At 57.6% G+C, this 17,996-nt stretch overlaps 1 protein-coding gene across 6 annotated transcripts in view; it reads left to right on the top strand.

Moving 5' to 3' along the window:
* The first annotated feature begins 47 nt into the window (after nucleotides 1-47).
* SHC2 (SHC adaptor protein 2) overlaps nucleotides 48-17,996 on the top strand; it is a 28,514-nt gene continuing 10,565 nt past the window's right edge. For 2 of the 6 annotated variants that reach the window (XR_003792764.1, XM_029217865.1), the window contains exons 1-7: nucleotides 70-209; nucleotides 13,784-13,854; nucleotides 15,553-15,613; nucleotides 15,737-15,856; nucleotides 16,311-16,400; nucleotides 16,529-16,580; nucleotides 16,668-16,794. Coding sequence is in view for 5 of the 6 variants with exons in the window: in XM_029217865.1 (XP_029073698.1) it covers nucleotides 13,787-13,854; nucleotides 15,553-15,613; nucleotides 15,737-15,856; nucleotides 16,311-16,400; nucleotides 16,529-16,580; nucleotides 16,668-16,794 (518 nt within the window). In the remaining variant the exon portion in view is untranslated. Of the gene's footprint in view, nucleotides 210-595; nucleotides 699-13,340; nucleotides 13,534-13,783; nucleotides 13,855-15,552; nucleotides 15,614-15,736; nucleotides 15,857-16,310; nucleotides 16,401-16,528; nucleotides 16,581-16,667; nucleotides 16,795-17,996 lie in introns of those variants that run through there. The other 4 variants (XM_029217862.1, XM_029217863.1, XM_029217866.1 and 1 more) reach the window with 4 other exon arrangements.

Raw genomic sequence — 17,996 nt, 5'->3', positions numbered from 1 at the left:
GCTGCACCGCGCCCTGCCCCCTGCCTGCGCTCAGCCGCTGCCGGGCTGCCGGGGCGCGGGGGTCGCGGGGCGCGCGGGGGGCAGCCGGGCCCCCGGACTCCGCCGCCGACGAGTGGATCCGCAAAGGCAGCTTCATCCACAAGCCGGCGCACGGCTGGCTACACCCGGACGCCAGGGTCCTGGGGCCCGGGGTCTCCTACATCGTTCGGGTGAGTGGGCCGGCGCGACCCTGAAATCCCATCCTCCCCGGAGCCCCAGCCTGGGCACAGGGGCTCCCATCCCCCACTTCTTTCTCTGGGACACTCTGGACCCCGAGAGCCAGATCTCTTTCCGTCCCTCCTTCTCTCCCCATCACCCTAGACCCCCATCGCCAGCCCGCGCTCAGCGGGCCGCCCCCACTCGGGAGGCACTGGGGTCCAGGTTCCCACGGCGTCACGTGGGGAGGGCGGGGAGAGGGCGGCTGGTGGGAGGGGGGCACGCATGCGCGGGTTAAGCGGAGCCCCCGTTCCGTCGGCCAGAGTCTGCGGGGTGGGGGGGGGAGGACGCGGGTGGGGGCGTCCTGATACCCAGACCCCCACTGAAACCTCCTTCCCAGACTACAGAACCGGAGACCTTGGCCTGAGGTGGGGCGCAGAGAGGCCGGGCCCCGCTAGGCCCCAGGATTCGAGATGTGAGACTCCAGGAACTTGGAAGGTGCTGTAAGGGAACAGGTCTTCATTTGTCCTGGTTTTATTATGAACCTTTTGGACGTACGGAAACGTGGGCCGATGGCCGGCCCGTACTAGCGCCCACGCCTGTGAACGCTGCGCGCTCCCCGCTCAGCCTGTCTGCCCCTGTGTGTAGTTTCTGATGAACCGTCAGGAGGCAAGCGGCCCGGGGGAAGGCGCTCCGTAAAATGCTTCCGTGCGGCCCCCTGGCCCACTGGGGCCCTGCCCGTCCACAGTTCATTGTCACATCCAGGGTCCGGCAGTATTCACAGCGCCTCAGTCTGGTTTTTGGGACCAGGATCCTGGAGGTCTGTGTCTTTGCAGTTGGTTGTTTTGTCTTTGGTTCTTTTACAACCTCTCCCCCCCTCGCCCCCCACCCCCGTACTGCGTTGAATAGTATCCCCCCAGATTCATGACTTTCGGAACCTGCGAATATGGTTTTTATTTGGAAATAGAGTCTTTGTCGACATAATCAAGTTAAGATGAGATCACACTAGATTAGGGCAGCGTATTGGATAAGAAGAGGGAGATTTGGACACAAAACGCACCGGGAGGGCCCACGTGACAATAGGGGAGAAATGGAGCGATGCATCCACAAGCCAAGGGACACTGAGGGTGGCCGCTCACCACCACCAGACGCTGGAAGAGGCGGGAAGGGCCCTCCCCTGAGCCCATCACCGCCAGGGAGCAGGGCTCTGTCACACCTTGATTCCCAACTTCCAGCCTCCAGAACAGTAGGGTCAGGGTTAGATTTCTGTTGTTTTAAGTCCCCAGTTTGTGGTGCTTTGTTGTGGCGGCCCCCAGTGGCCTTGACTCTTGTCCATGTGTGGTCCAGGCAGGGTCCACTGTGTCCCGGAAGCCTGTTAGACATGCCGGGCCTCAGGCTGCCCCAAACTCTGGGTCTGCCTGTTCTCTCCTGGCGTCTTCTAACTTGGCTGTGGCCCCTTCTTTTGCTGAATCTCAGCTTCACTGGATTCAAGACTGATTTCGTAGTGAGATGTTTTGTGGGTGATGCCTTGGGCTTCAAACCACATCCTCTCAGGGGCGAGCTGTGTCTGCCCACCGGCCACGGCCACGGGGATTAGGAGTGTTCAGAATTCAGATACTCGTGTTGTTGAAGTGCAGGCTGTTGGATTATTCCAATGATCTTGACGTTTTTTGTTTTTTTTTTTTTTTGCGGTACGCGGGCCTCTCACTGTTGTGGCCTCTCCCATTGTGGAGCACAGGCTCCGGATGCGCAGGCTCAGCGGCCATGGCTCACGGGCCCAGCCGCTCCGCGGCATGTGGTATCTTCCCGGACCAGGGCACGAACCCGTGTCCCCTGCATCGGCAGGCGGACTCTCAACCACTGCGCCACCTGGGAAGCCCGATCTTGACGTTTTCATCGATGCAGCAAATATTTAATGCATGCCTCGCCCTGCCAGGTGCTGATGGTATCGTAGGAAATGGGAAAGATCTGATCCCTGCTCTTACGGGGCTCAGATTTCTAGAGGGAGAGGCTGACAGTAAATAAATAAGAGACAAACAGGGAAATGGCAGGCACTGGTAGATGCTGTGCAGAAATTACAATCAAGTGATGTCAGAGCAAGAGACTGGTGGCTGCTTTTAGCCGGGCTGGTGGGCGAGGCGCCTCTCAGGAGATGCCATTTAAGCTGAGACCTGAAGCCACGGCGGCCCCAGACGTGAAACGATTGGGGAGAGAGAGTCCGAGGCAGGGGCTCAGCGGGCACATTCGGGGAGCTGCTGGAGACCCACGTGGTGGGGCTGATGGAGGGAGACAAGAGCAGGAATAAGATTTGGGGGCTGTGGGGAGAAGCTTGGCTTTGGATGGTTCTAGGCAGGGTTGCAGGGCAGCGTTGGAACTGAAAGGATCTTTTCTGTGGAAATGGGCTGGAGGGGGGCGGCTGGAAGGGCAGCAGAGAGACCTCGGAGGTGGCTGGGGAGCAGTCGGGTGAGCGGATGCAATGGACCAGGGCAGCGTGGGGCTGGGGAGAAAGGGGCCACAGCATCCATGTTGGAGACAAGCCGGCAGGAGTCGCTGGCTGATGGGTGTGGCGCCCTGACTCAGGCTGCCTGGAGAGGCGCGGCCCCGCGGGGCCTGAACCAGCCTCAGTGGCCTGCTCCTCCCCTGGGAGCCGCTTGTCTCCCTGCACCCACATCCACCAGGTGTCCTGGGAGCCACGGAGTCCCCTCCTGGTTCACAGAGAAGTGTGAAGTTAAGGCAGGAGCAGCCGTATCCCAGATTACGCAGGGACAGGCAGGTCCTACCCTGGGTCCTCAAGAGGGGATGTGTGTCCCCACTTATGTAAGGTGGGGAAACTGAGGCACAGAGAGGCAGGGCGGTTACATGGTGAGAATCCAGGACCAGACCCAGAGCTGAGGCTCCTCTCAGAGCCTGAACTCGCTGCCACCTGGCAACTACCAGGGTGGTTGGCAGACTAACGGCCCCAAAGACGTCCCCGTCCTGGTCCTGGGCCCCGAGGATGTGTCACCTCACAAGGCAGAGAGGACTTTGCAGGAGGGATTAAGTTAAGAACCCCGAGATGGGGAGGACCCTCGATTCCCCGCGGGGGTCCAGCGTCATCCCAGGGTCCTTATTAGAGGGAGGCAGGAGGGTCAGACGCAGAGAGAGACGGGAGATGCTGCGCTGCTGGCTGTGAGGATGGAGGAGGGGCCGCGAGCCTGGGATGCGGCGCCTCTAGAAGCTGGAATAGGCGGGAACCGATGCTGCCCTGGAGCCTCCGGAAGGACCAGCCCTGCCCACGCCTGCATTTAGCCCCGTGAGACCCCAGTCGGACTTCTGACCTCTAGAACTGTCAGGGAATACATTTATGTTAAATTTGTGGTAATTCGTTACAGCAGCAAGGGGAAACTAATACAGCAACTGACTCACCTACCTGATGTCACAGAACCCTCACAAAACCCTGTAATGGTCCCTGTTTTGAGACCAGAAAAGGGAGACTCAGCGAGCAGAGATGCAATCAGGGCACCTGGGTTTCTAGACGCTAGTGTGGAGCCTCCAACCCTGAGATTTCCTACCCAGTTTCTAGGGGAGGAAACGGAGGCACAGCCGCGTCAAGGAGCCCGGCGAGGGTGGTAGCAGCTGTGGTGCCTTTAGCGGCATCGCGGCAGTCCTGACCCAGAGCAGTTTAGACCCACGACGACCTTGATCATCTCACGGGAGAAGCAGCCCCGGGCGGGTGGCGGCTCTGGGGTTGGTTAATTTCACGGCTTGGGGATCCTGTCATGGATTCACGTTCTTTTCATCTGTGTTGGGGGTGAATAGTGTCCCCAACCTGATTTGGAAATAGGGTCTTTGCAGATGTCATTGGGTAAGAAGAGGCCCTCCTGCATTAGGGTGGCCCTGGACCGAGTGACTGGCGGCCTTGAGAGAAAGCCATGTGAGGACACGCGTGCAGACGCTGGCCACGCAGCTCGAGGCCAGGGAGGCAGGAGGGCAGCTACAGCGGAGGCCGGAAGGGGCGGGAGGGAGCCTCCCCTGTAGCCTCCGGGAGGACCCGGCCCTGCGACACCTGGGTGAGGGGTGTCTGGCCTCCAGGACTGGGAGACAAGAAACGTCTGCTGTTTTGAACCGTCCAGCTTGTGGGGCTTTGGCACAGCCATCCCCAGAAACGCATGCAGCACCCTTGCCGTGCTTTTCCTTTCTCAGATCAGTTCCTCTGTCCCCTCACCCTCCAGAAAAGAACCCTCTCCTGCCAGGTCCTTCTGTGAATAAGGATGCCTTTTCCAGAAAGCCCCAGACAGTGTCCTGTGACGTTCCCTAAGCTGCCCGTGGGACTAGCCTAGACCAGTGCCGCCCAGAGGCGGATGTGGAATGTTCCAGATCCGTGCTGTCCCATTGGTAGCCACGTGTGGCCACGAGCACTCGAATGGGGCTGGGGCAGCTGAAGAACTCAACTTTAAGTTTGCTTCATTTTAAGCTAAGTTCAAGTGGTCGCCTGGCACTCTGCCCCCCTGTTGGACGGCTCTGGTCTAGATGGATACTTGCCCCGTCTGTGGATCCATCCTGTTTCCTTCCATCGGGGCTGTTTCCACGCCCGGCACTTCTCCTTTCGTTACCGAGTCCAAGCTTGTACTGGTCTATGCAGGACAGGCCAATAAATCGAGAGCCGAGTCGTTGGGGCAAGGAATAGCGACTTGATCTGGAGAAGACAGTGGACTTGCGTCCCAAAGAGCCATCTTCCCTGAGAGAGCGTGCAGGATTCTTCCATACTGAAAGGGGCGGGACTAAAGCCAAGCACTTCCTGGTTCCCGTCAGCCTCCGGAGGGCAGGTGTTAATTTCTTCCTCCTGCAGGAGGCAGGATTCCCAGAGATGGGCCACTGTGTTTAATTTAAGCTTTCAGGCAACATCCACATAGCGATTAGTTTGTAATAGAATACAGGGTTTCTTCCCTGTTACACTTTTACGAAAATTCTACTAACAAGCCCTTTCTGCTTTTCGAGGTGCCCTCACCGTGCGCTCTCTCGAGTTTCTCACGAGGAAGGCTTTGAATGGGGCACAGAGAGACTGAGAGCTGCCCCAGGGGCCCAGGCCTGGCTGTCTCCACTGCCCCGTCTTTCCTGAAGGCTGGTCTCGTAGGTGGTGGTGTGTGGGGAACCTTGGGAGGTTAGCTGTGCTCAGGTGTTTTTAGCTGCAAATGCAGCTGATTGCTTGAAGGCAAGGGGTAGGATGGCTCCAGGGTGGATTACTTCAATGACTTGAGCATATCCCTGAAGCCCCAGGTCTTTCCATCTTTTCCACTGCCGTCTTCAGCATGCTGGCTTAGCCGTCCTCATGGTCACAAAAGAGCGGCCACAGCACCAGGTATCACATGCAGATCCAACCATGTCCACTGGAAGAAAAGGCCATCCCTTTCGTTCTTCTCGCCACACCTCACTGGCCGGAGATGTCCAGCTCTATTCATGGCAGGGGAGGTGGGCCACCAAATTGGCTTGAACCAATGGTGAGCAGAGTGTGGTGCCCAGACCTCAGGGAACTTGTTATAAATGCACTTTCTTGGGCTCCACCCCAGACCTGCTGCGTCAGAAACTCTGGGGTGGGCCTGGTGAACGATGTTTTACCAGCCTGCCAGCTGATTCCAACACCCACTCGTGTTTGAGAACCACCAGCCTAAGCCAGCTGCTTGCAATACTGTTGAATTAACCACTGCTCATTTATAACTAGTGTTTGGTAACCTCCACCCTGAAATGAACATCACATATATAACACCTACCTGCACATTTATCCCCCCCCCAAATCAATACGAGGTAACAAAACAGCAATAAAAAGGAGAAACACAGAGGCAGCAATTCACAGTAACATAGAATATGTTTCAGTGTGTAAACGCGTAAGCTTCTCTAGGCGCACAGCGACAGAGACAGGAGCCACCGTTCACACGACAGCTACAAACAGCTCTAGGGTTACTCTGGCAGCTCCAGTACCACCATTAGAGTTGCTGCAGGCCGTGTGATTCTCAAAATAGCGGACAACTCTTGGTAAAGCCTGAACGACACACAATGAAGCCTTCTGTCAACATACAAGATAGTTTCAAGTTTCATTACATTCGATGCGTATTAAAACCATACCAGAAAGTTAAGCATAAAATTACTGTGTGATCCAGAAATTCTACTCCTTGGTATACACCCGAAAGAGCCGGAAGATTATAAGTATATGACTGGCTATATGGGTGAGGTTGAGTGAGTGTGTGTGTGTGTGTGTGTGTGTGCATCTAGGGAGGAGATAAGTATTCTTCTCTTATGGGAATTGAGCAGGAACTCAGATATTTGCACACCCATGTTCATAGCAACACTATTGACAACAGCCAAAAGGCAGAAACACCCAGCTGTCCGTTGATGGATGAATGAATAAAACGTGATCCAGCCACACAGTGGAACATCACTCAGCCTTAAAAAGGAAGGCGGTTCTGACACCTGCTACACCACGGATGAAACTTGAGGACGTGACGCTCAGTGAGAGAAGCCAGACACAGCACAGATACTGTGTGATTCCACGCACAGGGGGTCTCTGCGGGAGTCACATCCACAGAGACAGGAAGTAGACGGGGGGGGGGGGCCAGGGGCGGGGGGGGGGGGGGGGAGTCAGCGTTTCATGGGGACAGAGCTTCAGTTTGGGGAGATGGGAAAGTTCTAGAGATGGATGGTGGGGATGGCTGCACGACAATGTGAAGGTACTTAGTGCCACTGAGCTGTGCACTTACAAATGGTTAAAATGTTAATTTTAACGTTACGTGTATTTTGCCACGGTAGAAAAGAAAACAAAGAAAAAATGCCCTTAGATGCTACGAGTTCTGTGTAAAATGGTGTTAGGTTGGAGTCGTGGTGAATGTTGAGGGCTTTTCACAAACGCGAACGCCCAGGAGGATGCTCTGAAGTCCTTGGGGACCCAGGACCAGCGTCAGTGCAGGGCTCCCCAGATTTTGGAGGAGTGCACCCCACGATTTTGCAGGCTGCCCCTGAGTTTGTGTCGGCCCTCAGCGGGGCTCGTGATGCTCGCGGCGGGCTCACCTTGTGCGTTTTTGGCAGGGAGCATGGAGGCCAGCTCTGCCAGCCTCTGTGAGTCTGGTCAGGAGGCACGGGTGCCCGTGCATCCCGACGCGGCTGCTGGAAACTTTGATCGCTTGGTGTACGGGGGAGAGTGGCGTCCCCCCAGGTTCATGTCCGCCGGGCCTCAGAATGTGACTTCATTTGGAAATAGGGTCTTTGCTGTTGCAATGAGGTTAAGGTGAGGTCCTCCTAGAGCAGGATGGGCCCTAGATCTAGTGTGACTGATGTCCTTCTCAGAAGAGGGAAATCTGGACACAGACACACAGGGAGAGGCCACGTGACCACAGAGGAAGGGGCCGGAGGGATGTGTCTGCAAGCCCAGGCCTGCTGGCCACCGCCAGTAGCTGGAAGAGGCAGGAAGGGCCTCCCTTGGGCCTCCAGCTGGGGCGCGGCCCTGCTTCACCTGGATGCTGGGCGTCAGACCCCCAGGACTGGGGGACACGGAGTCTCTGTTGTTCGAGGCCGCCCCCCAGGAGACTAACGCACTCAGTTAAGGTGAAGTTTCTCCCTGGTCAAGGCCCCATTTGTTTCCGTTATAATCAACGCATATCTGTGGGGATGTACTTTTTTTTTGGTCAGACCTTTAAAAGGGAAGGGTAACATAGGTGTGTTCAAGTGTGCAAGGCAGTCCGCTGCTGCCCGGGGCCCCCTCACCGGCCCCCCTAAGTCCCCACCATCCGGGCCCCTCCGCCCAGAGCCCTGTGTGTCTGTTCCTCAACTGCATCTGTGGAGGGGGACTCTGACACTCTGCAAGCGGCCTGGTGCCCAATAAACGTTCACAAACTCGTCTTAGCAAAAATGGACAGTTCTGCCTGGATGGACACTTTTCATTTTGATAATTACGTGTTTATTTTAATGGTTATTAGGAAACACTGCTAGGCATCAAACCCAAGTTTTATGGTAGCAATATGCAGTTTCCTCTTTTCTTCATGCACATTTTTTCTTTCTTTTTTTTTTTTGGTCGCACCATGCGGCTTGTGGGATTTTAGTTCTCCGACCTGGGGTTGAACCCAGGCCCTCAGCCATGAGAGCTCAGAGTCCTGAACATGGAACGCCAGGGAATTCCCACTCATGCACATTTTCTTTTCTTTTTCTGTTTTTTGCTTTCTCCTTTTTGTTTTTGTTTCCCCATGCACATTTTAAAAAAACTGAGATGTAATTCAGTGTCATAAAACTTACTCATTTAAGCTGTACAATTTAGTGGTTCTTAGTGCCCTTGCAGATTTGTGAAACACTCATTGTGATCTAGTTCCAGAACATTCTCATGACCCCAGAGGATGCCCCGTCCCCATGAAGTCACTCTGCACCCACTCCCTGTCCCCTGACAAACAGGAACCCACTCCCTGTGTCTGTGGATTGGCCTGTCCTGGACGTTTCCCATCAATGGAATCACACACCGTGTGTCCTTCTGTGTCTGGCTTCTCTCACTGAGTGTCGTGTTCTCAGGGTCCATCCACGTGGTAGCAAGTGGCGGGGCTTCTCTCCTTTTCATGGCCAAGTAATGTTCCAGTGTGTGGACGGATGACATTTTGTTTATCCATTCACCAGTTTATGGACTTTGGGGTTGTTTCCTACAGTTGCCTTCAGAAATAAACTCAGTTATGTTTATAAATGGAGTTTATTTAAAATGAAAACACTAAGTAGTAATGGTACAGGACCTATGGCACCGTGAGGGGTGGCGTGTCCTGCGGGGAGTGTGGTGAGCTGGGTGCTCGTCCTGTGTCCGCCCTGGTGTGCTGTGTGAACTCGGCTGGGTCCCTTTCCTGCTCTGAGCCTCAGTTTTCCCACTTGTGACTCAGTTTTCCCCTTACATCCTAGGGCCGGCTCTGGGTGGCCTCTGTTTCTGCGTTGGCAAAGGGGAAGGTGGGCTGCAAATCCGCCATTTGGGATCCCTTCCCGGCCTTCTCTGTCGGTCTCCCAGGGGCAGCTGTAACAAATGACCACAAACTGGGCAGTTAAAACTACAGAAATGTATTCTCTCCCGGTTCTGGAGGCCAGACGTCCAAAATCAAGGTGTCGGCTGGCTGGTTCCTTCTGAGGCTCTGAAGGAGAGCCTGTCTCCAAGCTTCTGGGGCCGTAGCCCTGCCTCCAGCTCCACATGCTTCTCCCTGCATGTCTGTCCCTCAGCCCCCCTCTCCCCTTCTCCTGTGAGGACGTGTGGCATCGGATTTAGGGCCGATCCTAAATCCAGGACCGCCTGACCTTGACATCCTTAACCTGGTTGTATCTGCAGAGGTTCCCTTCCACTAAGGTCCCTCTCACAGGCTGTGAGGCTGGGCATGTGGACAGAGCCTCCTGGGGCTGTCACCCACACACCACGGCTGGCCTTCCGAGACTTTGGGATCCTAGGTCAGAGGTCGTGCTCCCTGGCAGGCCCAAGGCTGAATTTGACCTCTGCCTTTTTTTTTTTCTTCTATTTAAAAATAAAAATTCCTTGTCGTTGTTTACAAATTGGGGTGTTTCAGGCAAAAGCCCTGGATTTCAGGTGGTCTGGCAGCACTGGGCCCCTCTGGCCCCTGAGCGTGTAGTTTGCTGCAGTCTTCACCGCCTCCTGCAGGGCCGGGGGACACTCCAGAGCCCAGGCTGTGGGTTCAGATCCTATTTCTGCCGCCTACGACCTGTGACTGCCAACAGGTTACAGAGCCCTCGGGGCTGTTTCCCGAGGGGTCACGTTGCTGCGGGCTTTGGGTGGAGCGGGTTGACAGGTCATGTGCGCAGCACACTTGGAACAGGGCCCGGCATGCGACAAGTGGCTTATCAGTGTCATCGCTGCCCGGCACGCGCGTCAGCCACCTGCTTACCTTCCCTGCCTTCGTAGTGTGTTCTCCACCCTCCGGGAAGGGGACCCGTGTTGCGTCTCCTCTCCCGTGCAGTTGAGTCGTGCACCCACTTCACCCGGGGCGGGGGGGGGCTGGGGTACTGGGAGGATTTCAGTCACACAACCAGAATGAGCTGTACACTAGTTAGGGTGATTTAGACCCCTCACACCCTGGGGCCCTGCAGCACTGACGCCCCACGCAGACGCATGCTCTGTTAGAGGGAGGGTACGTGTTGAGCTGCCAGCACCCACCAAAGCTGTCCACTCAGTGTGAGAGTCTACTTTGGGGGCAGGGGCCACAGCTAATTCTCTTCGAGGTTCTACATGTCTAATGCACGCCTGGCACATAGTCCCTGCGGACCTGTCTGTCCGTCCCTCCATCTACCTGTCCATCCATCCATCCATCCATCACCCATCATCCATCCATCATTCATCCATCCATCGTCCATCATCCATCCAATGAAGGTGAGACACATCAGTTCACCTCCCTGTTTAAAGCTGTCCCACGGCCCCCCACGTTGGTCACAATGAAACCCAGCCCCTCATCACAGCTCCAGGGTCCCACATCCTCTCATCTCTCATTGCTCCAGCCACACTGGAGTGAGTCTGGTCTCTCCAAGCTGGTTCCCGCTTCTGGCCTGTACTTGCTGTTCCCTTTGGCCTGGATCTTCACTTGCCTTACTCCCTCTCTTCTCCTGGTCACTGTCTAGGGAGCTTCTGCTGTGTAACAAACCATCGCACAACCTAGTGCATGGAAACAACAAACACTTTTTATTTCCTGTGGTGCTGTGGGTCGGCTGGGGCTGAATGGTCTCCTTCACATGACGATTGGCTCCATGTCAGCTGGGGAGATGGGGGTGGGCCATGTGTCTCGTCATCAGGCAGGGTACCCAGGCAGGGTACCCCGGCAGGGTCGCAGGGTCCCAAGAGCAGCAGGGGAGCAAGCACCGGTGACGGGTGACCATGCCTGTCCGTGTGCTGCTTGCATTACGGCCAACCCAGGGCCTGGATGGGGGAGGGGAGGAACTGGTGGCCACTTTTACAGTCAGCCAACGGCATCTGTAGAAGCACCTACTGTGTCCTGCGAGAGCTTGTCACCCACACATGTGCATGCACACACGCACATGCTGTGTACACGTGTGTCCTCCTTGGCCCCCTTGTCCACACAAAAGGCACTGTGCCTTCTAGTCGGCACCTTGCTCTTTTTACAGCTGCAGACTCTTCCACTGCCAGCACCGCGATTTATTTAGGTTCAGCAAAGATACAGGCTGCCCAGTTAAATGTAAAGTTCCCACGAACACGAACAACTGTCAGTATAAGCATGTCTTGTGCATTATTTGGGACATACACTAAGAAGATATTAATCGTTTATGGGAAATTCCAACCTAACTGGCGTCCCGGGTTGGACCTCACAACCCTAGATGTGTCAAGTTTTGGGGTGTCTGCAATTTCTTGTTTATTCCTCCAGTGCTGCAAGTCCTGCAGGAGGGGAGGGGCAGGCGGCCGGGGGCAGGGCACCCCGGGGCCAGCATAGGAAGGCATACTCCGCACCGGGCTGTGGTGGCAGTAAATACCCGCGCACCTGCCCCAGCACCAGTCCTGCGGGGCGGGGGGGGGGGGGGGGGGGGGGGGGCGGAGCGCTGGGGGGAAGGTGGAGTATGGCTCCCAACAGCCACCTGCACACACATAGGGAGCCCGCAGACTGGTGTGTCTTTGGGATAAAGTCCTCAAAATGGAGTTTCAGGGTCAAAGCATATGTGCGTGTATCATTTTTTAAAAGCCGAGGGGACTTCCCTGTGGCACAGTGGCTACGACTCCACGCTCCCAGTGCAGGGGGCCTGGGTTCCATCCCTGGTCACGGAACTAGATTCCACATGCATGCCGCAACTAAAGACCCCACATGCCACAACTAAAGATCCTGCATGCCGCAATGAAGATCCCGCATGCCGCAACTAAAGAAAAAAAGATCCCACATGCTGCAACTAAAAGATCCTGTGTGCTGCTACTAAGACCCGGCGCAGCCAAATAAGTAAGTAAATAAATATTTTTAAAAATTGAGGTAAAATTCACATAACTAAGTTAACCATTAACCATTATTTACTTATTTTCTTTCTTTCTTTCTTTTTTTTTTTGACTGTGTCAGGTCTTAGTTGCGGCACACGGGATCTTTCGTTGCGGCGCCCAGGCTTCTCTCTAGTTGTGGCCTGTGGGGTTTTTTTGTCTCTCTAGTTGTGGCTCACGGGCTTCAGGGCGCATGGGCTCTGTAGTTTGTAGCACGCGGGCTCTCTCGTTGAGGTGCGCAGGCTCAGTAGCTGTGGCGCGCGGGCTTAGTTGCCCCGTGGCATGTGGGATCTTAGTTCCCCGACCAGGGATCGAACCCGCGTCCCCTGCATTGGAAGGCAGATTCTTTACCACTGGACCACCAGGGAAGCCCCTACCATTAACCTTTTTTTTTTTAATTTTATTTTTAAAATTTATTTATTTTTGGCTGCATTGGGTCTTTGTTGCTGCACACAGGCCTTATCCAGTTGCGGCGAGCTGGGGTCACTCCCCGCTGCAGTGCGCAGGCTTCTCATTGTGGCGGCTTCTCTTGTTGCAGAGCACGGGCCCTAGGTGCGTGGGCTCAGTGGTTGTGGTGCACGGGCTTAGTTGCTCCGCGGCATGTGGGATCTTCCCGGACCAGGGCTCGAACCCGTGTCCCCTGCATTGGTAGATGGATTCCCAACCACTGCGCCACCAGGGAAGCCCCCCACTAACCGTTTTAAATCACAGTACAGTGGTATTTAGTACGAGGTTGTGCAACCACCAAATCTATCTAGTTCCAGAACATTCCATCAACCCAAAAAAAACCCCGTCCCCATTAGCTGTCACCCCCTACGCCCCCCCCCAGCCCCTGACAACCACGAACCCACTCTCTGTCCCTGTGGATTTTCTTGTCCTGGACGTTTCCCATCAATGAGATCATATGACAGACGCTGCACATGGCTGTGCCAGGTTCCCTCCCAGCTGTGCAGACAGCACGTTGGAGGGTGCTGGTGGCCGTCGTCTGGCCACCCTGCCCCACCCCTCCCCCGGCTGTTCCTGCCTTCTCTGTCCCTCAGCATCGTCTCTTGGAGATTTTGAATTACCGAATTACCTTCCGTGGAAATGGTAATCTGAGCAGGGGTGGGCACACTCTCCCTGGAAAAGGTCAGACAGTCAAAGCTTTGGGCTTCGCGGGCCAGACGTCCTCTGTCCCGCCTGCTCGCAGACCCTGTCCCGGACCCTGGGGACGCAGAAGTGAACGGGGTCGCCACCATCCAGTCCTCCCGGGCTGACCTTCTAGTGGAGCAGAAAGAGAATGAACAGCAGGCGGTTAAATGAACAGCCAGGACTGAGCCTGGAGGAATCCACCGCTTCCAGGGAACAACTCCCTTACAGTCAGGGAGGGCAGCTCTGAGGAGGTGACCGGGAGCCTGGAGCTGGGGAAGGAACCAGTCCGCAAATAGATGGGGGAAGGGACGGCTGGGGCCGGCTGGTGCAAAGGCCCTGTGGCAACCAGGCTGGGCCTCATAAGGACAGAGGCGGGGGCTGGAGCCCAGGGTGGCGGGAGGGGAGGGCGGAGGGCTCGCTGGAGGGAAGGCCTGGGATCCACGGTCAGGCCCCAGCTGGGCTCTGCTGGGCTGGCGCTGACCCTGTGCTCTCTCCCCTCAGTACATGGGCTGCATCGAAGTCCTCCGTTCCATGCGCTCCCTGGACTTCAGCACTCGCACCCAGCTCACCAGGTGAGGCCCGGCTGCGGGGGTCGGGGGCTCTGGTGTGTAGCTCTGTGCTGGGAGGTGAGGGTGGCGGACTCGGCGACAATTCCCTCCCCCTTCCCGGCTTGGGGAGCAGTGCTCCGCAGGGTCAGAGCGATCTGGGGCGGGGCACAGTCCCAGCTCTTTCCCCGCCTGCCGGTCACCCACGCTCTCCGGACCCCAGATGATCTCCTGGAGACGACAGCGCATCCCTCAGAGAGTGTGTGGGTCCCACGAGGGGTGCTGAGGACGCCCCAGCATGTCCTGGCACCCAGGGGGCGGTGCTGCTGGCTCCCGGTTGAGACTCAGGGCAGGGCTGCAAGGGGCTGGGAGCCTGTCCAAGGCAACCAGGGCACGTCCACCGTCCCGGCTTTTTTTTGGTGCAGAGAAGGCATGGTGGTGTCATGATGCTCCGAGCTGCCTGGACCTGAGTCATGTAGAGTCAAGGGTACAACCAGGGCTGAGGAAGGAGGGGCCCACATTGTTTTGCATGTTGAAAACTGACTTAGTGCATTCACCAGAGACATTAAAAAACTCTATTGAGGTATAATTCACCCAATCAAAGTGTACAATTCGATGTATTTTGCTGTTTTCCAAGTTATGCAACCATCACCACGATCTAATTCCAGAACATTCCATCACCCTGAAAGGAAGCCCCATCCCCATTAGCAGTCACCCCCCCCCCCCCCCCTCCCCCGGCAACCAGGAACCCACTCTCTGTGTCTGTGGATCTGCCTGTTCTGGACGTTTCCCATCAGTGGAATAACACCCTGTGTGTCCTTCTGTGTCTGGCTTCTCTCACTGAGCATCGTGTTCTCAGGGTCTGTCCACGCTGTAGCGAGTGTCAGGGATTCCCCCCTTTTCAGGGTTGAGTGATGGTCCCGTGTGTGGAGGGACCACATTGTGTTCATCCATCTTCAGCTGATGGCCGTTCGGGTGCTTTCTACCTTTCGGGCTGTTGTGAGTTGAGCTGCTGTGGCTGCCCACGGGCAGGCTTTGTGCAGACGTGTGTTTTCAGTTCTCCAGGGTGTGCACCTGGGGGGGATTGCTTCACATTTGGAGGAGCTACTGCTCCATTTTGCCTTCCCACCTGCGGGGTGAGGGCTTGGTTCCCCTCACGGCACCGACATTGTTGAGAGCCTTCTGTGTGTCCATCTGACCCCCAGGACCTTGTAAAAGTTCCAGCCCCTCCGCAGGGATGAGCCGTTTCATGGAAGTCTCTCCCATTCTGTTTGGGAGGCTTGGTTCTGCCACTGTGTCTGGGGGCCCAGAGCAGAGGTCATCCCCTTATGCCACAGATGGGAATCTTGGCCAGCCTGTGGCCACACACAACTGGGGGTTCAGGCTGAAGGGCTGTGTCAGCAACCCCAAATCTGACCCCCAAATCTGTCAAGTGGGCTGTGGCTCAGAGGTCCGCTGGTCACTGAGAAAGAAAGAGCTGGAGGGGGAGAGCTGAGGGCAGGGGCACCTGCGGGGCACACGGGGTGGGTGGCTGGGAGCCCGGAGCCCCTGGTCCAGGCTTCCAGGTGCCCCAGCATTCCTCCCTCCTCTGAGCCCCTCCCCGCTCAGGATCCACTGCACCCCTTCCTCAGCCCATCGCCCTCTGACCGCCCCGCCCCCCTTCTCTGAGCCTCTGCTCCCTCCACTCCAAGCTCTCTAAGCCCCCTCCCTCCTCCGCCCACACAGGGAAGCCATCAACCGGCTCCATGAGGCCGTGCCTGGCATCCGGGGCTCCTGGAAGAAGAAGGTGGGTGAGGGGCCCATGGCCTCCGGTTGGGAGCGAGTGGGGGGCTCATGGCCATCCCGGGGCCTGCCCCAGCTGGAGCCCCACCGCGGGCCCACCTTCCTGGTGCCCTGTGCCACCCCGCAGGCCCCCAACAAGGCACTGGCCTCCATCCTGGGCAAGAGCAACCTGCGCTTCGCGGGCATGAGCATCGCCGTCAGCATCTCCATCGACGGCCTCAACCTCTCCGTTCCCGCCACGCACCAGGTGAGCGCCGCCCGCCCCTCCCCCCCCCAGCCTCCGCCAGCCCCGCCCAGGGCGGGGTCTGTGGGCTCACCTAGGTGAAGCCTGGAGGCATGCTGGGCGAGGGCCCTTGGGTGAAGTGCAGGTGTTGGTGTGAACTGCGCACCGGGACGCGTGTGGATTTTAGCACGTGTGTCTGTGTGTCGAGGGTGTGGTGACGTGTCTGAGCCTGGTGCCCACGTGCGCATGTGTGAGAATGCCCACCAGCGCGGGGCGGGTTTGTCCTCCCGTGCGGCTGCGTGGCCGTGGGTCTCTGCGTCCTGCCCTGGCTGCGGGGCTGCCCGTCCACTGGGGCTCTCGGTCATCCTGACGTACTGTCGAGGGGATGGCTCATCCCCTCACCCCTGTCCTTCCGGCCCCCCTGTGGCCTTGGTCTAGTGACCGGCCCGAGCCCCTGTTTCCTCCCCCGACCCTGAAGCGGCAGCCCCGTGACTGGTGGTCTCTCTTCGGCCAGATCATCGCCAGCCACCACATGCAGTCCATCTCCTTTGCGTCGGGTGGTGACACGGTAAGGCCGGGACTGGGGGTGGACTCCCGGCCCCTCTGTCCCCCCAGCCCCGAGACCCCCTGCCTGTGCCCATCGGTCCCACCCCCCGCGTTGCTGGGACTCCTCCGCCCGCTGCCCTCTCTCCCCAGGACATGGTGGATTATGTGGCCTACGTGGCCAAGGACCCCATCAACCAGAGAGGTGAGGCCTGGTGGGGGTGGGAGGGGCCCTTGGGCTGGAGCGCGTCAGTCAGCCGAGGCCCCGCTGATGCTGCGCCACGCCCCCCAGCCTGCCACATCCTGGAGTGCTGCGAGGGCCTCGCCCAGAGCGTCATCAGCACCGTGGGCCAAGCCTTCGAGCTGCGCTTCAAACAGTACCTGCACAGCCCCCCCAGGGTTGTCGTCCCCCCGGGAAGGTACCGGCCTGCCCGCCCCGTCCCCCCGCACCTCTGCCGGCCCTGCCCCTCCTCCCCGGGCTTGGGTCCTTGTCCCCTCCCTGCTCTGTGCCCCTCGTGGCCCACGGCTCGACCACCAGGACCCCATTTCCGCATCTGTAAAGCTTGGATTAAAAACATCCCGACTCCCGGCTGTGGTGAGGGCTCAGGGAACTGGTTGGCGGGGGGGGGTGGCCGTCATACTGTCGTCATTAGTCTGCACGGGGGTGGCTGGCGCTTCTGCAAAGGGCCGGACTGCACGCCCTGCTGTCTCAGCCATTGTGGCGGAAGGCAGCCAAGGAGGATGTGTGAGCAATCGGCGGTGGGCTGTGTGCCAGCAGAACTTTATTTATGGACACCCCAAACTCTGAATTCCGTCTGACTTTCACATGTCATCAGATGGTGTTCTTCGGATGTTTTCTTAGCCATTTAACAGTTCTGCGGCGTAAAAGTGTAGAAACCGTCCTCCTCTCCTGGGCTGGCAGAGACAGGCAGTGGCCTGCGGTCGGCTATTTAAATATCTGGACAGACAGGAATTGGCTAGAATAAGTAGTGAATAAATGAATTTGTTAGAAGTCCGACATTCACCGATGAGGGGCCGGCGTGCGCAGCTGGACACGCCCCTGTGGCCCTCGCACGGGCTTGCACGCCCCTCGCACACGCACGCTGGGGCGGCCCCAGCCCCTCTCCTCCCCGGGCTGCAGGGCCTTCCTCTGGGCCCCCCACTGCGACCTGCTGTCCCTCCCTGACTGAGCGGCAGTCAGCGGCTTCCCGTCTTTTGCTCTGAGGAACCACACTTGCCTGGATGAGTCTCCATGGCATAAATTTCAAAGGCGCCATCCAGGGCCAGAGGGCGAGGGCGTTTTCAATGCTGAGGGGTGTCGCCACCCTAAGCCGTGGCTTCCGGGTTCTGGGTGCAAGCCTGGCCTGGGCAAAGGGGGCGGAGACCAGCTTTTCTGAGGCCCTGCTTGGTCCAGCCAAAGTGCTGAGGCTCGTGCAGAATCCCCTTTGACGGACAGAAAGGGGCACCCAGACCCTCCATCAGCAACAGTTCCTGGTGCCACCGCTCAGCTGATGGGGGGCGGTCAGGGTCCCTGGGCCTGGAGTCCTCGGCACCCTGTTGGGAGCCAGCCCCTTCCCCGTCCCGTGCTGGGACCTGTGCTCCCGCTGGCTCTGTGTCCGCA

The sequence above is a fragment of the Monodon monoceros genome, unplaced genomic scaffold, assembly GCF_005190385.1.
Source record: "Monodon monoceros isolate NGI ecotype Baffin Bay Population unplaced genomic scaffold, NGI_Narwhal_1 Super_Scaffold_12, whole genome shotgun sequence".
NCBI classification, from domain to species: Eukaryota; Metazoa; Chordata; class Mammalia; order Artiodactyla; family Monodontidae; genus Monodon; species Monodon monoceros.
The sequence above is the reverse complement of the archived record's forward strand: the minus strand, read 5'-3'. Positions and strand labels throughout refer to the sequence as shown.